Here is a 17930-nt window from a genome sequence, read left to right as displayed (position 1 = left end):
AAGCTAGAAGCTCCAGCTCCAACAAGGCTAGAAGTGGCTAGTTGGGACATCCTTGTCTTGTTCCTAATATTAGGGAGAAAGATTTCAGCCTTTCACCATTAAATATGAGGTTGGCTATAGGTTTTTCATAGATGCCCTTCTCAGGCTAAAGAAGTTTTTTTTCTATTCCTAGTTTGTTGAGTGGTATTACCCCTGGAAGGTGTCGAATTTTTTTAAAATGGCTTTTCTGTATTTATTGAGATGATTGTATAGTTTTTGCTCCTTATTCTATTAAGATGGTATATTACATTGATTAATTTTCATATGTTGCATCAATTCTGCATTAGTAGGATACTATTCACTTGATCATGGTGTATAATTCTTTTTATATGTTGTTGGATTCAGTTAGCTAGGATTTTGTTGAGGATTTTTGTGTTACTATTCATCAAGGATATTGGTCTATAGCTTTCTCATGATGTCTTTGACTGGTTTTGGTGTGAGGGTAATACTGGCCTCACAGAATGAGTCAGAAAGTGTTCTTTCAACAACAACAACAAAAAGACACAAATGATCTTATTTCCAAAGCGGAAAGAGACTAACAGACAAAGAAAACAAACTTACGGTTACCAAAGGGGAAAGGGACGTGGGGGGAGGGATAAATTAGGAGGCTGGGATTAACATACACACACTACTATGTATAAAATAGATAACCAACAAGGATCTATTGTATAGCACAGGGAACTATACTCAATATTATGTAATAACCTATAAAGGAAAGGAATCTGAAAAAGAATATATGTATGAAACTGAATTGCTGTGCTATACACCTGAAACTTACATGATAATGTAAATCAACTACACTTTAATAAAAAATAAATAAAATGTAAGTTAAGAAAAGTGTTCTTTCTTTTTCTAGTTTTTGGAAGAGTTTGTAAGGGACTGGTGTATTAATTCTTCTTTAAACATTTGGTAGAATTCACCAGTGAAGCAATTTGGGCCTGGGCTTTTCTTTGGAGAAAGTTTTTTGATTACTAATTCAATCTCTTTCCTTGTCATAGATCCAGCTAGATTTTCTATTTCTTCTTGAATCAGTTTCAGTAGTTTGCCTGTTTCTAGGAGTTTGTCCATTTCATCTAAGTTATCTAATTTGTTGGCATGCAATATTTATAGTTTTTCCTTACAATCCTTTCTATTTCTGTAAGGTCCATAGCAATGTCTCCTCTTTCATTCCTGATTTAAGGAACTTGAATCTTCTCTCTTATTTTCTGGGTCAGTCTAGCTAAAGGCTTATCAATTTTGTTAAACTGTTCACAGAACCAACTTCTGGTTTTACTGATTTTCTGTAATGTTTTATATTCTCCTATTTCACTTATTTCCACTCAAAACTTTATTATTTCCTTCCTACTGCTTGTTATGGGTTTGTTTACTCTTATTTTTCTAGTTTATTAAAGTGGAGAGTTAGGTTTTTGTAGTCATTCTACTTTTCAAATATAGACATTTAATACATTTCACTCTAGCACTACTTTAGCTGCATCAAATAAATTTTGGTATGGTGTATTTTTGTTTTCATTCATACCAAAGTATTTTTTAAAATTTCTCTGTGATCTGTTTTTCTTTGACCCACTTATTTCCACATATTTGTGCATTTCCCAAATTTCCTTCTGTTATTGATTTTTAATTTCATTCCATTGTGGTTGGAGATCATACTTTGTATGATTTCAATCCTTCTAAATTATTTAGAATTGTTTTATGGCCTAATATATGGTCTATCTTGGAGAATTTTCCATATGCACTTGAGAAGAATGTATTTTGCTATCGTTAGGTGGAGTGTTCTGTAGACATATTAGCTATACTTGTCTTATGTGTTTTTCAAATTTTCTATTTCCTTCTTACTGTCTAGTTGTTTTATTCATTACTGAAAGTGGGATAATAAAGTCTCCAACTATTATTATTGAATTATGATTCACCTTTAAAAATAATTTGTAGGAGAAATTGATTTTCAGGGTGTAATTTGGGTTCCAATCTACTCTGGAACGAATCTGGAAAGTTTTCACTGAGTCAAACAAATGGTACTTAAGGAGACCTCTGAGACATGTACATCTACATCCCATCCTTTCCACACAAGTCCTTTGGTTTCTGCTAATATTATCCTAATCCCAAGTCTTTATCCAGGGAAGGCTATGGAGATACATAAAAGGTAGTAGAATATAAGATCAAATTTACCATGAGTACCTACATGCAGATTCCTGGGCTCCACTCTAGAACTACTCGATCAGAATTTCTCAGGGCAGGGTTCAGAAACACTTGCTTTAATACTTCCTAGGCAACTCTTGTACACACCAAAGTCTAAGGATCTGGACTCTGACTTACAAGAGTACCAAGAACATTTTCTTAAAGGAATATTTACCTTTAAGAACACATTTCTAGGGGCTTCCCTGGTGGTTCAGTGGTAAAGAATCCGCCTTACAATGCAGGGGACGCAGGTTTGATCCCTGGTCAGGGAACTAAGATTCCACATGCCGCTGGGCAGCTAAGCCCACATGCCGCAAACTACAAAGCCCACGTGCCCTGGAGCCTGCGCACCACAACTGGAGAAGAGAAAACCCGCACACCACAACTAGAGAGAAGCTTGCGCACCACAATGAAGAGCCCACACGCCTCAACGACAGGTCCTGCATGCCTCAACGAAGATCCCGGTGCCACAACTAAGACCCGGCATAGCCAAAAATAAACAAAAATAAATAAATAATAAATCTTAAAAAAAAAAAAGAACACAGTTCTATAGTTCAGGAAAATGAGTACTTATACGTTTTCACGGAAATACTTAAAAATACACCATGTTTCAGAATCTGTACTACCTGGGCAGATTATTCTGGTATTGAGCACTGGGAGGTTTTCTTTACTGGTTGCCACAGCAGGACCAGAGCCAGAGTCAGTTTGGGAACGACTTGCCCGGCCATCTGGAGACCGAGGTGCAGTTTTAACTGTTGGCAAAAAGTCCAGATTAAAAGGAGATAAAGTTATAAAAATAAGCAAGTCCTTACACACTCATGACATGAAACAATTTCATACATGTTTAATCAGTAGAACCAAAAATAATTACATTGTGTTTATTCTTTTACCATTTTCTGTTCATTTTCTTGGGATTTACTATGTGGAAGGAGTCTGCCACAGTTAGAAGTCTTGATCTCCCATTTTGAACAGATGGCAATTAATAAAAAATAGATGCTTACCGTAATTAAAGGTCAGTGATACTCATAATTTGAATGTGAGAAACCCATTATTAAAAAAAAAGGAAATTCTGAAGCCTGACAATTTTTGAAAACGGAACATGTGTTGCAGTGTATACTACCAATGCAATCCTTTTCTCAAAAATGTTGGATAAATGATAAAATTTAAGGAATGTAATTCCCAGAGCTAACAGTGAAACATGAGTAGCATTTTCTTCTACACTTGGAAGGAAAAATATTATTTTTTCAAATGAAACCAATATACTTTTCCTGTACTTCCCAATTAATTATTTACTCAAGACAATGATTTGTCCAAAACAGTTTTATCATATTTTTATAAAAGCTCAATATGTTTAAAAAATTATTCCAAAACAGAATTACTCTCAAAGTAAACAACAAAAAGAGAGATTTAATTCTAGCTAAACTGGGGCAATTTAATGGAGAGCAAATAGTATCTTTAACTAATTTAGGAGCGATTGGCAGGTGTTTAAAAAAACAGTAATCCTCAAACTCAATTTAAAAATACTCTAAAACTTAATTATCTTTACTCTCCCTAAGACTAATTACAAACTAACTATATTAATCTTACACACTCATCTCTCTGTTCAAAAACAGTCCAGGTGCACTAAAGAAAAGTAGCAGAACAGCCACTTTTTTTTTTTTTTTTGACAGATGGGAGCCCTGGAACTAATTTCTAATAAAAATAACCTTTTGATATTCATCTCTGATAAAAAACAGAGTGTGTTCTAGTGACTAAGATTGATCTTCCATTGCAGGTAACTAAATTAATGTTTCATGGTTCTTCTTAAACATAACATTTCATTGATCATATTAATGTGTATTTTGCACATCTCAGATGTAAGAATTATTATATTATTCAATGATAATACAATGAATATGCTTCAAAAAATTAATGATTAATACAGAAACACTTCTACTGCTACTGATTCCCACTAAATTGGATTACTAGCCAAAAAATAAGATCAAATACTGCTCCATAAAGACTTGTATAATCTATGCCTATTTCAATAACGATATCTACACCACTATATCTGTATTTTTTTGGTTTCCTTTGCAGGCTATAATGGAAGTGTCAAATTCATGAGAGTATATAGTAAGGTGGGATGGTCGCTGGTTAGAAAACCATTACCAATGAGTGCTAAAAAACCAATCCTCCAAAGAGAGCCATTCATTATGTCCAGAATGAGTAGCGTACAGGTACTGGAGTATTCTTGCATTACAGAAATATCTGGAGAATATTGCTCAAAACGGAGCATCGTATTTTAATGGGGTATCATAGTGACCAAATGGGTACAACCAGAAAAAAAAAGTATAAAATCATCAAATTAGATTGGTAAAACAATTTAGGAGAGAGAATGTGGAAAAGAAGATACAATGTGTGGGAAGAGACTATGATGCCATGAAAGCTGTTTTCAGTATCATTTCAGGGTTGCCGCACAGCAGAGTCATCTTCAATATCGTGAAATGATGTGTGTAAAATTGCTTTTAAACTAGCCATAAAGCCCTACACAAATGTCAGTAGTTGTTACTGTTAACATTATCATACATAAAAGTTTATTAATAATAACTGTAATCATGGGTAGAAATTTAAGGAAGAATATATAAAGCTCAATACATTAACAAAAAAAAAAACTTCCTAAGAATTAGAGCTAACCATAAGAGGGGGACGAAGTGAAAGTGAGTAGTCCGAAGGCTCAATGACCATCGGGCAAGGTTGTAAAATATGCCTGCGTTGGATTATATTCTGCAGTGGGGCCATTTAAGGTCTAAAAGATCTAAGGTTATAAAATTGGGTTGTGTGCTGGAATAGGTACACATGAGGTCTAAAAGGACTAAGGATGTAGAATATAAAAGCACTGGTTGTATGTCAGACATGTGAGGTCTATAATATGGTCTAATTTCAAAGTTTCTAAGAGTTTTAAATACAATTAAGGACTACTCTTTCAAAGTTAGTGTAGTTAGCAACAACAGTGGAAGTAGTAACAATAATCATAATAGTGATAATGACAGCAAACACTCCTTTACAGCACAATGTACCAGGTGCTATTTTAGGCACTTAATGTGTGTTAACTTATTTAAAGGTCACAACAAGTAGGTACATTATTATCATTTTATCATCACTATTATCATTATAGCATTTCACAAATGAGGAAACCACAGAGAACTTAAGTAATCTATCCAAGTTTATATGTAATGAAAGTAAAAGCAAAAATTTAATGATGGCAAACAGTTGTGATATAATATCAATTGATTTTCATTAGTACTATGTAATTATTTTCATATTATCTTCTCATCTTCATTAATATTTCTGCTTGTTTTATGCTAGTAAATTAACACTTTTTCCCTCATACAACATGAAAAATTAAAAGTATAAATTCATTTTCAATTAAAACCTAAAAGGTAGAGAAATAGTTAATATTATTCAAGCAATATTATTCAAGCAACTACACAATAATTTCCTGGCAAAAATAATTTCAGTAGAGATAGGGTTGTAACTAGATGTCCTATGATTTAAAAACTTAATTTAGCGATAAGGATTATCAGCTATCTAGGCTGATCAATGGAACTCAAGGGACTGATAAATTATTTAAATGTCAAGTTTTATGCATGTGAGGCCTGCAGCTTCCATATTATTCTCAAAGGAATCTGAGGGTTAAAATAGGTTAAAATCTGCTGTTTTGGTGTTTACTCTTTCTTCAGGAAAATTAAGATACTTAGCCACATTTGGTCCCCAAATCCTTAGTTTATTATGATGATTTCTAGATCATGTGATAAAAAAGGGATGTGAGAGTACTTGACAACGGTCTAAATAATGTTACCTTCCTTATTTTAGCATTCATGAATATCTAAGCTTTAACTTCTGAAAAACCTTGTTAAAAATAAAAATACAAATAGTTTATTTCAAACTGATAGGCCTTTCAAAAACTAAAAGCAGAATTACATTTTATTTAATTCCAAAATAATCTTATCACAGTTTTCTTACCAGTTAATGACGCTTTTGCATCATCTTCTTTTGATTCATCTTTAGACTCATCTGTTTCTGTGCTATCGTAATCAAATGATTGATTAACTGGTTCAGAGGAGTGAACTGTCTGGTCATCCATCACTTTAAGTACCCAGAAGAGAAGTATGTTTGAACAAGCAAAAATAAGATCCATAAATATTAAAATATGCTTAAAAAAGGAAAATTGAAATAGAAACCCAAAGAGATTCCACATTCACAAATAAGCACTGATTGGCAATGAACTTTGGGGTCATGTGATGTCTGTTAAGTACTAGAGATTATAAAAGGAAATATTTTAAATTGTCAAAATTATATTTTTAGTGGAAGAGAAAAATAAAATATAAGAACTTTAGAGAATGAAATACAAGTCCAATTACAAGTTACAATCTGTTTCTGAATATTAATTATTTATATTAAAGTTAACTTCTAATCTACTACTAAAATTCTAAGAGAAGTATACATGTTACATTAATACAAAAAATTAAAATATAGGTGTAACTTTTATAAACTCTTAAAAAAGCAACATCAACATTTAGGAAATAAATGTTAAAATATTTGCAAAGTAGTTTATAGGTTTGATAATCTTTAAGAATTTAACAGATTCCAGTTTAAAAAAATTTTAATTTTAGAAATATGATTTAAAGGTAATTTTTAACTTTATTTTAATGTTTCCAGTGTACTTTATCTCTGAAACTTTTTAAAGTGTGTCCAGGCTGACCAACAGGAAAATTCCCTTGTGCTTGCCACGGGAATGCTGCTCCCTTCTTCAGAAGTTACTTTTGTTAATGTGTACCTTTTCCGGCCTCTTCAATGACTTGCCTCACTGCTTTCTTTAAACTGTTTGCCCGCAGCATTATTTCCCTCGGTTTGACAGTTTTCTGGGAGGAAGGTTTTGTAGTGTCATCCAAGAGTTGTTCCTTGCTTTCACACAAGGATTCTTCGCTGGACGATTCCACAGGATCTTCTACAATGACAGGGCTGATGCCCGGGAGAACTGGACTAGCCTGGGAATCTGTGTGCAAAGCCTGGAGCAGTTGTTCAAGCTTCTCATTTAGAACTGAACACTAAGAAAACAAAAACGCGGTAATGAATCTTCATTTAGTGGAGATGGAAAGTGATAGTTTAAATGAATGGTTTTTGATTTTTAGAGGAAAGATGCCTACACTGATATTTATCATTAATTGGTTATCTATTATAAATTATACCTTAGACAGCTATGGACTTAATAATTTATAATTTTTTTAAAAAACAGCACAATTATTCTGTAAATTTACTGATTTATACTTCCAGAACTATTCAAGCACCACTGCACACGTGAAAATCTTTACAATCTTCCAAAAGCTATTTTTCTTTAAAAGAAAACAACGAAAGCTTCACGATAAAGTGACACATTACATTAACAATTTACACATTATACAAAATTTGCTGTACATTATACAAAACATTGCATAAACTTTTTTTTTTAAGTAATCAACTTACGGCACTGCCAAGCCTGTCTGAGTCTTGTAAACTCACCTTCAAACCTTTGGCTTGCAAAGGAGTGACAGTACTTAAGGGATTATTGGCTCAAAGAAAGAGAAAAAGGAATATGCACAGGATAAGGAAGAACGATGCAGAACGATACAGAAAGAAAACAAGTACTGGGCCCTTGTTTCTTTCTGCTTTTCTTGAATTTTTAAGAGTAAAGAAACATTTAGAACTGAAGCTATTGATGCTACTGCCTAATATACAGTTTACCTCCACACAACTTCCAGTCCCTTCCGCCTCCCTTTGTTTTTGATGACGTGCCAAAAGAGAGTTACAGCAGAGATAGTTATGAGAAAAAAGTGTGAGTACAGAGGGTTTCTGTTTTCTGAAGCTCTCCACAGAGCAGAAAAACAAGAGAAAGAGGCTGAAAACTTCAAATGTATATTTCTATTTTCTTTTCCTTCCACTCAATCAAACCACCATCTACAGCTGGGGAAGATCATTCCTTTGCAAAGCCCAGGAGAGCCAAGCCTTTTGTGAGAATGCCCTGTCGTGAACAAATGAAAGCAAAGATGATGGCTTTCAAGGTTCAGTAAACTATTCTTATTTGAGCCTCAGAAAGCTCACAACGGAAAAGAAGTATCTATAAAGAAAAAGGCAAAGCAAGAAACAGAACCCTGAAAGAGGCCGAGGATCATAACATCTGGGAAATCCAAGCAGTGATGCTGGGAGGGAACTTGAGTGGCCAAGGTTTGCCTGGAAGTGGAAAACCATTCCTCTTCCCGCTGGAAAGCCAACTTCCCAGCATTTCCCCCCATGTGACCCGACTACTGTGCATTTCTCCTTCAAAATGTCAATCAGTGGCAAAAAGGAGTTGAGTTATCAAGTTCGGCGTGTTGGTCTTCAGCAATGCAGTTTTCCTACATATTAAAGGGACTAACCATAAAGCATGTATTAAACCCTCCTATCTGATTCAAAAGTAATTTTTCTCTTGGTTTAAGATATTTTGGCAAGAAAGCCACTTAATCAATTTAGCTGTAAAACACAGTTCAATATTAACACTGTCAGTAAAACACCTTCATGTCCTGAACACTTCCCGCTTACTTTATTGGCCACGGCATCGGCTGCAACAGCTCTTTCCAACGTTTTTTCATGCGCCTTCTCTACTTTGGCAACGAAGTCCTTTACAGTTTCACAAAGTACCCTTTGAAGAAAAGAAATTGTGCAATTCAGGAAACTCGGTAGGCTGATTTGCTTTGATTTACAAACATATTTAAAAATAAGCACAGTTAAGTAAACTGTTAAAATATCGGGATCATTTGTTTAGAAACCCATACTTGTATTTGCTGTGTAACATGTCCTATAGAAGTTCAAGACATTAGAAGTGATAAACGGATACATGAATAAACCTTGCTCTACATAATTTAAATAAGTCATTTTAAGGTTATAACAAGCCTTTCTCAAATATTTAAATTTTTAAAATTCTTGAGAAGAGTAGTTGTAGACCTTATTTAAAAAAGAAAGCATTATCTTCTGCACCTTATGTAACCTTATAACAGGACTTTCAGTGTTGAGCAGACAAGAATAAATCTGTCACTAATGGTGTCACTGTTGCTCTCTTATTCATTATATAGGTAACTATATTCTTCCTGAAGAGGAAAGAGGTTGTGCGTTATGCTGGAAACCAACCTGCCTCTTGACTTGAGTTATAGTCTCTGTAAATCCATTCATTTTTTTCCTTAAGATAACCAATGTAATACCATGCAGACTAACTGAATTTAGGTCTTGTTCGTGTCAGCAATATATGGTTTACTTGTTTGTTTCTTTTAATTACATTTGGTTTCTTTGCAATAGAAATAGACTAGAAGAAAAAAATCTGAAACATCAAAAAATTTGTCAAAAGTCTTTAGAACTGGTGTTGGATTAGAAACTACAACCAACAGAATGGTATATGACCAGCTTTTTGTAGCAAGCACTTATAAAGTGATTTTGAAAACAAAATCAGACTATTTTAAAATAATAATATTTCTCTTTAACATTGATAAAGGTTGAGGAATTTTAGGGAAAAAAAACCCCAGATTACAGCAATTATTTTTTTTCTGTTATACTCACAATTTTCTCTGGTATGGGAGTGACATAAACTTTCCAGATACTTAAGTATTAGGAAATCGAGCCATTCAATAGATACGGTACACACACACACACACACACACACACACACACACACACACACACACACACAGAGTCTTCAAACCTTCACATCTATCATCTAAGAAATAAATGAATCACTCCTAACATTTTTTGTTTTGTTTGTTATTTTTGGCAACCATTTCTAGATTTCACTTGGACAAAAGGTAATACTTCCTAACCTTTAAACTTTTTGGTTGGGCTTTTAAACAGATTTCTACAGAGACTCTAGCTAACCATTTATTAGAGATTCATTCATGTGTTTCATGTCACGTTTGGTCTTCTTTGTTCATGTATAATACTTTTATGGAATTTCTTGAAATATTCAGACAGGCTACTATGAAATTTCTTCTATGAACTTTACTGTAAGTTTTTCTAAGACGTCCCACGTTTAAGAAGAGGAAACAATGACATTCCCTCCTCTTTACGGAACTCCAAAATAAAAGTTTTCCTTGTTATTATTACAACACTGTGTTGATAAATTTTCCTCTTGGATTTGTGAAATTGCATAATGCCGTAACATTATCATAGATACTTTTGCTGGCGTTTCACTAACTCCTAGGGACAGAGCCTGTCGGTCCATCAGTCTAGGAATGAAAGGGGCAGCAGAGGTGCTTCCTCACTTGTGCCATGCTGCTGAGGCAGACAGAGGCTCAGGGAGAGAGGAGGATACTGTGTTAGGGAAGGCTTGCCACTTAGTTGGGGGACTCTTATGGTCCACTAAGTTCCATGTTCCAGAAGACAGAGGATATTTATAATCTGGAGGAATTAATTCACTTTTTGTTATACCTAAATGGTAAATGCAGAGGTTTTTAAAATAGAAATAAAACGTATACTTAAAAGCAGTGTGATTTCAAAGTCACACCAACTAGGAACTTGCAAACTTGGGGAAAAACAGTTTTAAGATGTATTTACTATAGTAACACAAAAAACATCCTCCAACTGATATAGTTTCCCACTTTAATACATAAAGACTTCCAGAAAATATGTAAAAAAATCAAATGAATGAAACTGGAACATGGATCTTCACATAGAGCTAAAAACATTCTAAATTCCTAATTCCACATTTAATTAACATTAGTTATCGTTTTGATGAGGTATATCCAGCACTGTACTTCTTTAGTTTTGTTCTCTCTCTTCCAAGCTGAACATGGTCAAATTATTCAGTTGAAGCTAACAACAGTCCACACAGCTAGCATGCTTTATGATTTCCACTATCATCTTAATTATGTTATATATGGGATCTATACTTATCACTGGTAACAGCATCTTCATTTATCAGTTTTCCACTTATTTTTAATAGGGGTAAATGACAATAAAACATGCAAATGCTACACTAAGAAAACTACGGCAATGGTGCCCAAACAGAACCACAAGTTGGTAGTCAGTACCTGAAAACTTCATTTTTAATCTGATATTTAAAAGTTCCAATCAGAAATTAAAGGTAATTTACAAACATCAATGCATAATATATTAAAACCCCTAGCTATCTATGTGCTCTGAGGAAATATTCTAACTACATATCTTACCTCATCTATTCAGTGAGGGCGTTTGCCTAAATTATCTCTAAGATAGATCCTAAATCTAAAATTCTATGGTTCTATGACAATGGTTCCAATTTTATTATTTTTTCCGCTAATGTTCCCATTTTCTGAGAGGTTTTTTTTAAAATGTTTATTTATTTATTATTATTTTTTGGTGCATCAGGTCTTAGTTGCAGTGTGCAGGCTCTCTAGTTGTGGCACGCAGGCTCCAGAGCACTGTAGGCTCTGTAGTTGTGGCGCGCAGGCTCCCGAGCGCATGGGCTCTGCAGTTTGTGGCATGTGGGTCCTCTAGTTGAGGCACAAGGGCTCAGTAGTTGCAGTGCATGGGCTTAGTTGCCCCGCAGCATGTGGGATCTTAGTTTCCCGACCAGGGATCAAACCCATGTCCCCTGTATTGGAAGGTGGATTCTTAACCACTGGACCACCAGTGAAGTCCCTGAGAATTTTTGTCTACAGAATAAATTGCATTTACTTAATAACTTGTTTTTTATTTTTATTAATAAATCACATCTATAATGACTAATTAGTCCTTCTGAATCTCAGAAGATAACTCATGTTACCATTACTGAACTGACAAAATTACAAAGTCAAGGAAATGTTGACTTTATGTTGATGAACTACATTAGTTAACCTACTTATTAGCTATGCTGATGAAATACAGCTTTTCCATCAGCATTTTCAACATTTTAACATGGTTAAAAATAGCTTAAGCTACTGGGAATTACTATTTTATGAAACAAATATAAACATACACAAGAGGTTTAGTTAAAACCTTCTGCCTTAGTGTATCATTCAACAAGTAAATGGCATTAACAAAAGAAGGGAATTCTTTATTTTATCTAGGTGGTAGTTAAAAGAATGTAGATGTGAATGTGTGTGTGTATTATCTTTTTCTAATCACTAATAAAGTTGTACCTTTATGATTTGAGTACTTTACTGTGTATATGTCGTGCCTCAAATAACACAGTTTTTTAAAAGTAGGGAGAACTATTATAGATTTTCTAAGTCTTAGAGACATAAAACCCAAATGCAATACATGCCCTGTTTGGATTTTGATTTGAACGAATCAATTGTCTAAAAAAACCTTCAAGAAAATTAGGGGAAATGGAATATAGGTTGAGTAATTATTATTAATTTTATTAGACTTTTTAAAAAGATTATTGGATATACATACTGAAGGTGGAATAAAATGATTTCTGGGATTTGCTTAGAGATACTCCAGCAAAAGAAAGTGGGGAGTAGATGACAAAATGTTGATAAATACTGAAGCTGAGTGATGGGTATGGTGGGAAATCATTATACTAGTGTCTCTACTTTTTTGCATATTTGAAAAAAATCCATAACAAAAGTCAAAGTAAAAATATACTATTTCACTGGTACAAAGTTATTACACATTGTCCTCTCTTTTCTCTCTTGAACCTCTTTATGGCAAATCCCCCAGAATTTTAACCTGCTGTTGTACAGTTCAGGCATCTGGGTGGGCCTGGGAGCTCAGACAAGGGACAAGAGGGGACCAAGGTTGTAATAGAATCTGCTTAAAGGCAAATGAGCTAGTCAGGGAGGAATCCAAAGCCAGGCTAAGAGTAGAGCCTAGACAAGGAGCCAGGCGGAGGTCAAGGAAAAACTGTGAAATGCAGTTGGGTAAAACATGAGGTGATGATACCATCATTTAATACAGCACTCTGTAGTTTATAAGCTCTAATTTTATTTCATTACTCAAGTGAATTCCCCTAACAGTTCCATGAGGCAGGAAGGACAGGCATTCTTTCCATTCTTACACTTGATAAAACAGGCATAGGTCACAAAGCCAGCAAATGGTTGAATCTCATCTAGGGCCTCAGACTGACATAGTACAGCACTGTGACTGATGTCAGTGGTTTTCAAGCTGTTTTTCAGAAATATATCAAGGATTTCACGAAAGCTTGATTAAAATTTCATTTAGAATATAATTTTTTAACATTTTAAAATATAGAATATAAGATTTTAACATTTTAAAGTAACTGTTAGGCATACAAGAGCTTTTACTTTAGAATTCACTATTTTTTGTGCAAATCTCGTACTATATTTAATGCAGTTTCCAGTTATTTCTGTATTTCATGTTGGTTACATGGTCGTAAGGAAATTGTCTTCGATTAAATAAAAATGGCATCCTTACGACCATGTAACCAACATAAAATACAGAAATAATTGGAAACTGCATAAAACATACAACTGCCACCTATAACCTTATTGCTTATTTCTCTGTTAAATAACTAATAATTTAATCCTATCCAATGTATTAATGCCAACAAAATAAAATTTTAGTTTTTTAATATTGGGATTCTGCATAAAATTTTATTTGAAAAAAGACAGTTATAAGTCAATTATCATCTTAAAGAAATAAAAAACACATAAAATGTAAAAGAGGCAGTAATCAAACACCCGAAAGCCAATATTAAAGCTTTGCTAACATCTGAACTAAGAAAGGTGGCCAAATAAAATATTTACTTAACTGTATTAAAGAATAATTCTATAACTTGTTATACCTTTAAAAAGTTTCCATTGCAACTTTCAATCTTTTCTAGCCACGTCCTCTAAAATGTCCCATAAAGAGGCACTTGACTCATAGGGCAAGGGTGGCAAATGCAAATGTCTTCCTCATAGAAGTCACTTAAGAAATACCAGAGGAAGTAACTTTGGTATGTGAATTTGGCCCAAGAGCAGAAAGACGATAGGGAGTGCTAAGGCCTGGGACAAAGTAGAGATTTGTATATTTCACCATAAAGCAATCTAACTAATTAAAAAACACCCAATCGAGGCATCAACCAAAAAACCCATCAGCATCACTGCCCATCAAATAAAGCGCATCTGGAGCCCACTAATCTGGGCAACCAGTGTGCTTCCCTTGCCTTTTGCTGTAAACTCTTTTCCTATTGCTCAGTCCTATCTCCTGTTGCTGAAGGTTATGGCGCCAAAAGCAACTGTCACTACATCTGTGCTTTGGTCACAAGCAAATTTGTTTTTCGTGATTTATTTTGTGTTTCCTTGACTTCTCTGCAAATTAAGTATGTAACATGTAAAGTTTGTGTATTTTTCCCTCCATCACTTCCCCACTCCCTTTCTTTCCCTTCCCTTTCTCTCCTCTTTCTGTATATCAGTAATATTTCCTTGCTAAGCCTGAATCCTAAAGCATGCTGTTACTTTTGCTCGTCAGTTGAAAATTTCAGTGGGTTTCACTCCTTCCTGTAGTTTGACTTTCCAGTTCTCATGACAGCAATATAGGGTGCTTCAAGACTAAATCCTAAATGCCAGACAGGCAACATTCAGGATAATAAAATCAAGGAGCTTTGGCTCCATGTATGGAATCAACTTAACTAAAATCTGATAACTTTGAATTCAAATATAATTACATCATTTAAACATACTGAGAAATGTCATTTTGAAAAATCTCATTATTATTTTCCTTTTCCTGGTGTAAACAATCTCTGAATAGTAGTGTTTATGGAAATAATGAATTATAGCGAAATGTGTTTTCCACATCATAATTAATCATAAATGTTTCTTTACATAAGAACTTAGATTAATCAAATTCTAAACATTCACTGTACCTTTTTGACAAAAATGTTTCGAATTAAGCCTCAAAAAAATAGCCTCTAAATAAACTCCACTGCAAATAAGATGCTAAGGTGGCTTTTAAAAAACCAGTGCAAATGTAGTATATCTAGTTCTATAACCTACTTCACAGATATTTTGGGGGGCGGAAATCACGAAGAAATGTCATAAGTGGTAGGAAACAGCTTTCCTTTCATTTTCACCATATAACTATATCATGACTTGAACTCCACAACTCACTTGGCAGACGATATGACCACTGCATGTTCATCAGAATTGAGGATTTTTGTAAGATGAGCTGCAACTGAGTCTTCATAAATTGTCATCTGAAAAAATAAAAAACTCACACTGTATTATTGTTTCTGGCATTTATACAACTCAGTTATTACTGCTTCAAAAATGGGACCATTTTGACTCATCTGACACATGGCAATGGCTGTAATGAAATATAAATGGATTTAATGAAATAAATAATATATGTGAAAGAGTCATTATACAAAATAGATAAATATTTCCTTTCTCTGAAAGGCTCTTTGTTTCTGGAATTCTTTAATTCATATTCTTAGAAAAATCCATAAAATCCATTAAAAATTTCACTAATGTCAAATAGCTGAATATATAAAAAAAACTCTTACAAGTCAGTACAAAAAAAGCGAGACAATCTAATAAAAATTGGCAAAAGACTAGAAATTAAAGAGGAAGATAGGGCTTCCCTGGTGGCGCAGTGGTTAAGAATCCGCCTGCTAATGCAGGGGACATGGGTTCGAGCCCTGGTCTGGGAAGATCCCACATGCTACGGAGCAACTAAGCCTGTGTGCCGCAACTACAGAGCCCACATGCCACAACTACTGAAGCCCGCACGCCTAGAGCCCATGCCCCGCAACAGGAGAAGCCAGCGCAATGAGACGCCCGCGCACCACAATAAAGACCCAACACAGCCAAAAATGAATAAATAAAATTTTAAAAGTGAAAAATAAATAAAAAAATAAATAAAGAGGAAGATATACAAGTGGTCCATAAGCAGATGAAAAGGTGATCAATCTCATCAGCCATCAGGGAAACAGAAACTAAAACCACAATGCAACACCCCTGTATATCTGCAGAATAGTTAAAAGGAAAACAACAGCAATGACTGGAAAATGCCATGTGCTGGCAAGGTTGTGGAGCAACAGAATGCTCGTACACTGCGGTGGAGGCATGAATTGATACAAACACTCTGGAAAACTGCTGGGTAGTATCTATTAAAGCAGAACGTATGCATAACACTGTAGGACTCAGCCATTCAACTTCTGCTTATACTCAAAAGAAAGGCAGGTGTGCTTTCCCAAAAGACATGTGCTAGAGTGTTCACAGCAGCATCCATTCAATAGTAGAATGGATAAAAAACTGTAGTATATTCGTGCAACAGAATACTACAGGGCAATGAGAATGCATGGTGTACCACTATGTCACAATACAGATGGATCTCACAGACATAATATTTAGGGAAAGAATTCAGAAATGAAGGCGTGTACACATACAACATGATTCTATTTTATAAAGTACAAAAACGGACAAGATTAACCTATGCTGTTAAAAGTTAAGATAGTGGTTACTGGGGTGGGAGGTGGGGTGATGAAAGAAAGGGGGACACGGGGCAGGGGGCGGGTACCGGTAATGCTGCCTTGTGTCTGGGTGTTGATTACATGCGTTCATTTAGTTTCTGGAAACTTACCAAGCTGTATGTTTATGATATGTGCACTTTTCTGTATGTGTAATTCAATAAAAAGTTTTTAAAATGCTGAATGCATGTCATTCAATCATGTAAATAAGTATTTCTCTCAACGAAATAATCAAAATGCTAAAGGAATCCCATATCCCCTGATCTATTTGACTCAAACTTTAACATTCTGTTGAAAGAACACATCTTCCTAATACGTAAAAATGTGCACAATATTTAAACAGCCTCATATTCAGAGCCTTCCACCAAATGTTTGCCTCTACTCTATTCCATGTCACACAGCTCAAAAATGTCCATTATGAACTATCTGCTCTATTCAAGCTGGCCTCCAATGCTCTTCTGACTCAGGTAACCTTTCATTGCTTTTTACCAATCAGCATCAGTTTATTCACACACAAATGAAGATTCAATTACCCGTCCCCCTCTAAAGCCTTCCTGACTAGCTTCTTCCCAAAGCAATCTCAGTCCTGCTTTACACCCATTGCCACCAATGGCAACCAGTGTGCTACTGATTTAAATTTCTATCTTACTGCCTTCAAAGGCAGAGCACATATGGAAAAGAAATTTTACCTGAAAGAAAGGAGGAGAGGGGAGGAACCTCAAAGTTTCACACAATATTGTATTGACTGATAAATCTACTTACTGATCCCTGGTCTAAACATTAAAAACCACATCTTTACAGTTAAGATCAGAAAAATGAAAATGTATCTTAAAAAAGCAAAGGAAGGAAATACTCTTCCAAAAAATTGATTTTATTTCTTTTCCCTACAGGGTAGACCGTCATAGCACATAAGAGGGTCGAGAAAAACTATCAATTCCATTTGAATTTACATTAAAAAATCCAAGTTTTTGTCCATTAAAAGTAACCAAAGGCATAGAGTACAACCTTTTCCAGAGGAAAAGGAAATAACCTCTATATCCAAGGATAAAATTATTATTATTATTTTTAATAAATTTATTTATTTTTGGCTGTGCTGGGTCTTCGTTGCTGCATACAGGCTTTCGCCAGTTGAGAGCACAAGCTCAGTAGTTGTGGTGCAGGGGCTTAGTTGCTCTGCGGCATGCGGGATCTTCCCAGACCAGGGCTCGAACCCATGTCCCCTGCATTGGCAGGCGGATTCTTAACCACTGCGCCACCAGGGAAGCTGGGATAAAATTATCGATGCCACTTATTAAGCTATTATGTA

At 34.8% G+C, this 17930-nt stretch overlaps 1 protein-coding gene across 3 annotated transcripts in view; it reads right to left on the bottom strand.

The window, feature by feature from the left end:
• DGKH (diacylglycerol kinase eta) overlaps positions 1–17930 on the bottom strand; it is a gene marked incomplete at its 5' end in the record, with an annotated part of 172228 nt that overhangs the window by 30687 nt on the left and 123611 nt on the right. For all 3 annotated transcript variants that reach the window (XM_082675918.1, XM_082675917.1, XM_082675919.1), the window contains 5 exons: positions 2838–2963; positions 6214–6336; positions 7028–7298; positions 8806–8905; positions 15264–15349. In XM_082675918.1, coding sequence (XP_082532044.1) covers positions 2838–2963; positions 6214–6336; positions 7028–7298; positions 8806–8905; positions 15264–15349 — 706 coding nt within the window. The remainder of the gene's footprint in view (positions 1–2837; positions 2964–6213; positions 6337–7027; positions 7299–8805; positions 8906–15263; positions 15350–17930) is intronic.

Source organism: Grampus griseus, assembly GCF_964374135.1.
Source record: "Grampus griseus genome assembly, chromosome: 18".
In the NCBI taxonomy this organism is placed as follows: Eukaryota; Metazoa; Chordata; class Mammalia; order Artiodactyla; family Delphinidae; genus Grampus; species Grampus griseus.
The sequence above is the reverse complement of the archived record's forward strand: the minus strand, read 5'-3'. Positions and strand labels throughout refer to the sequence as shown.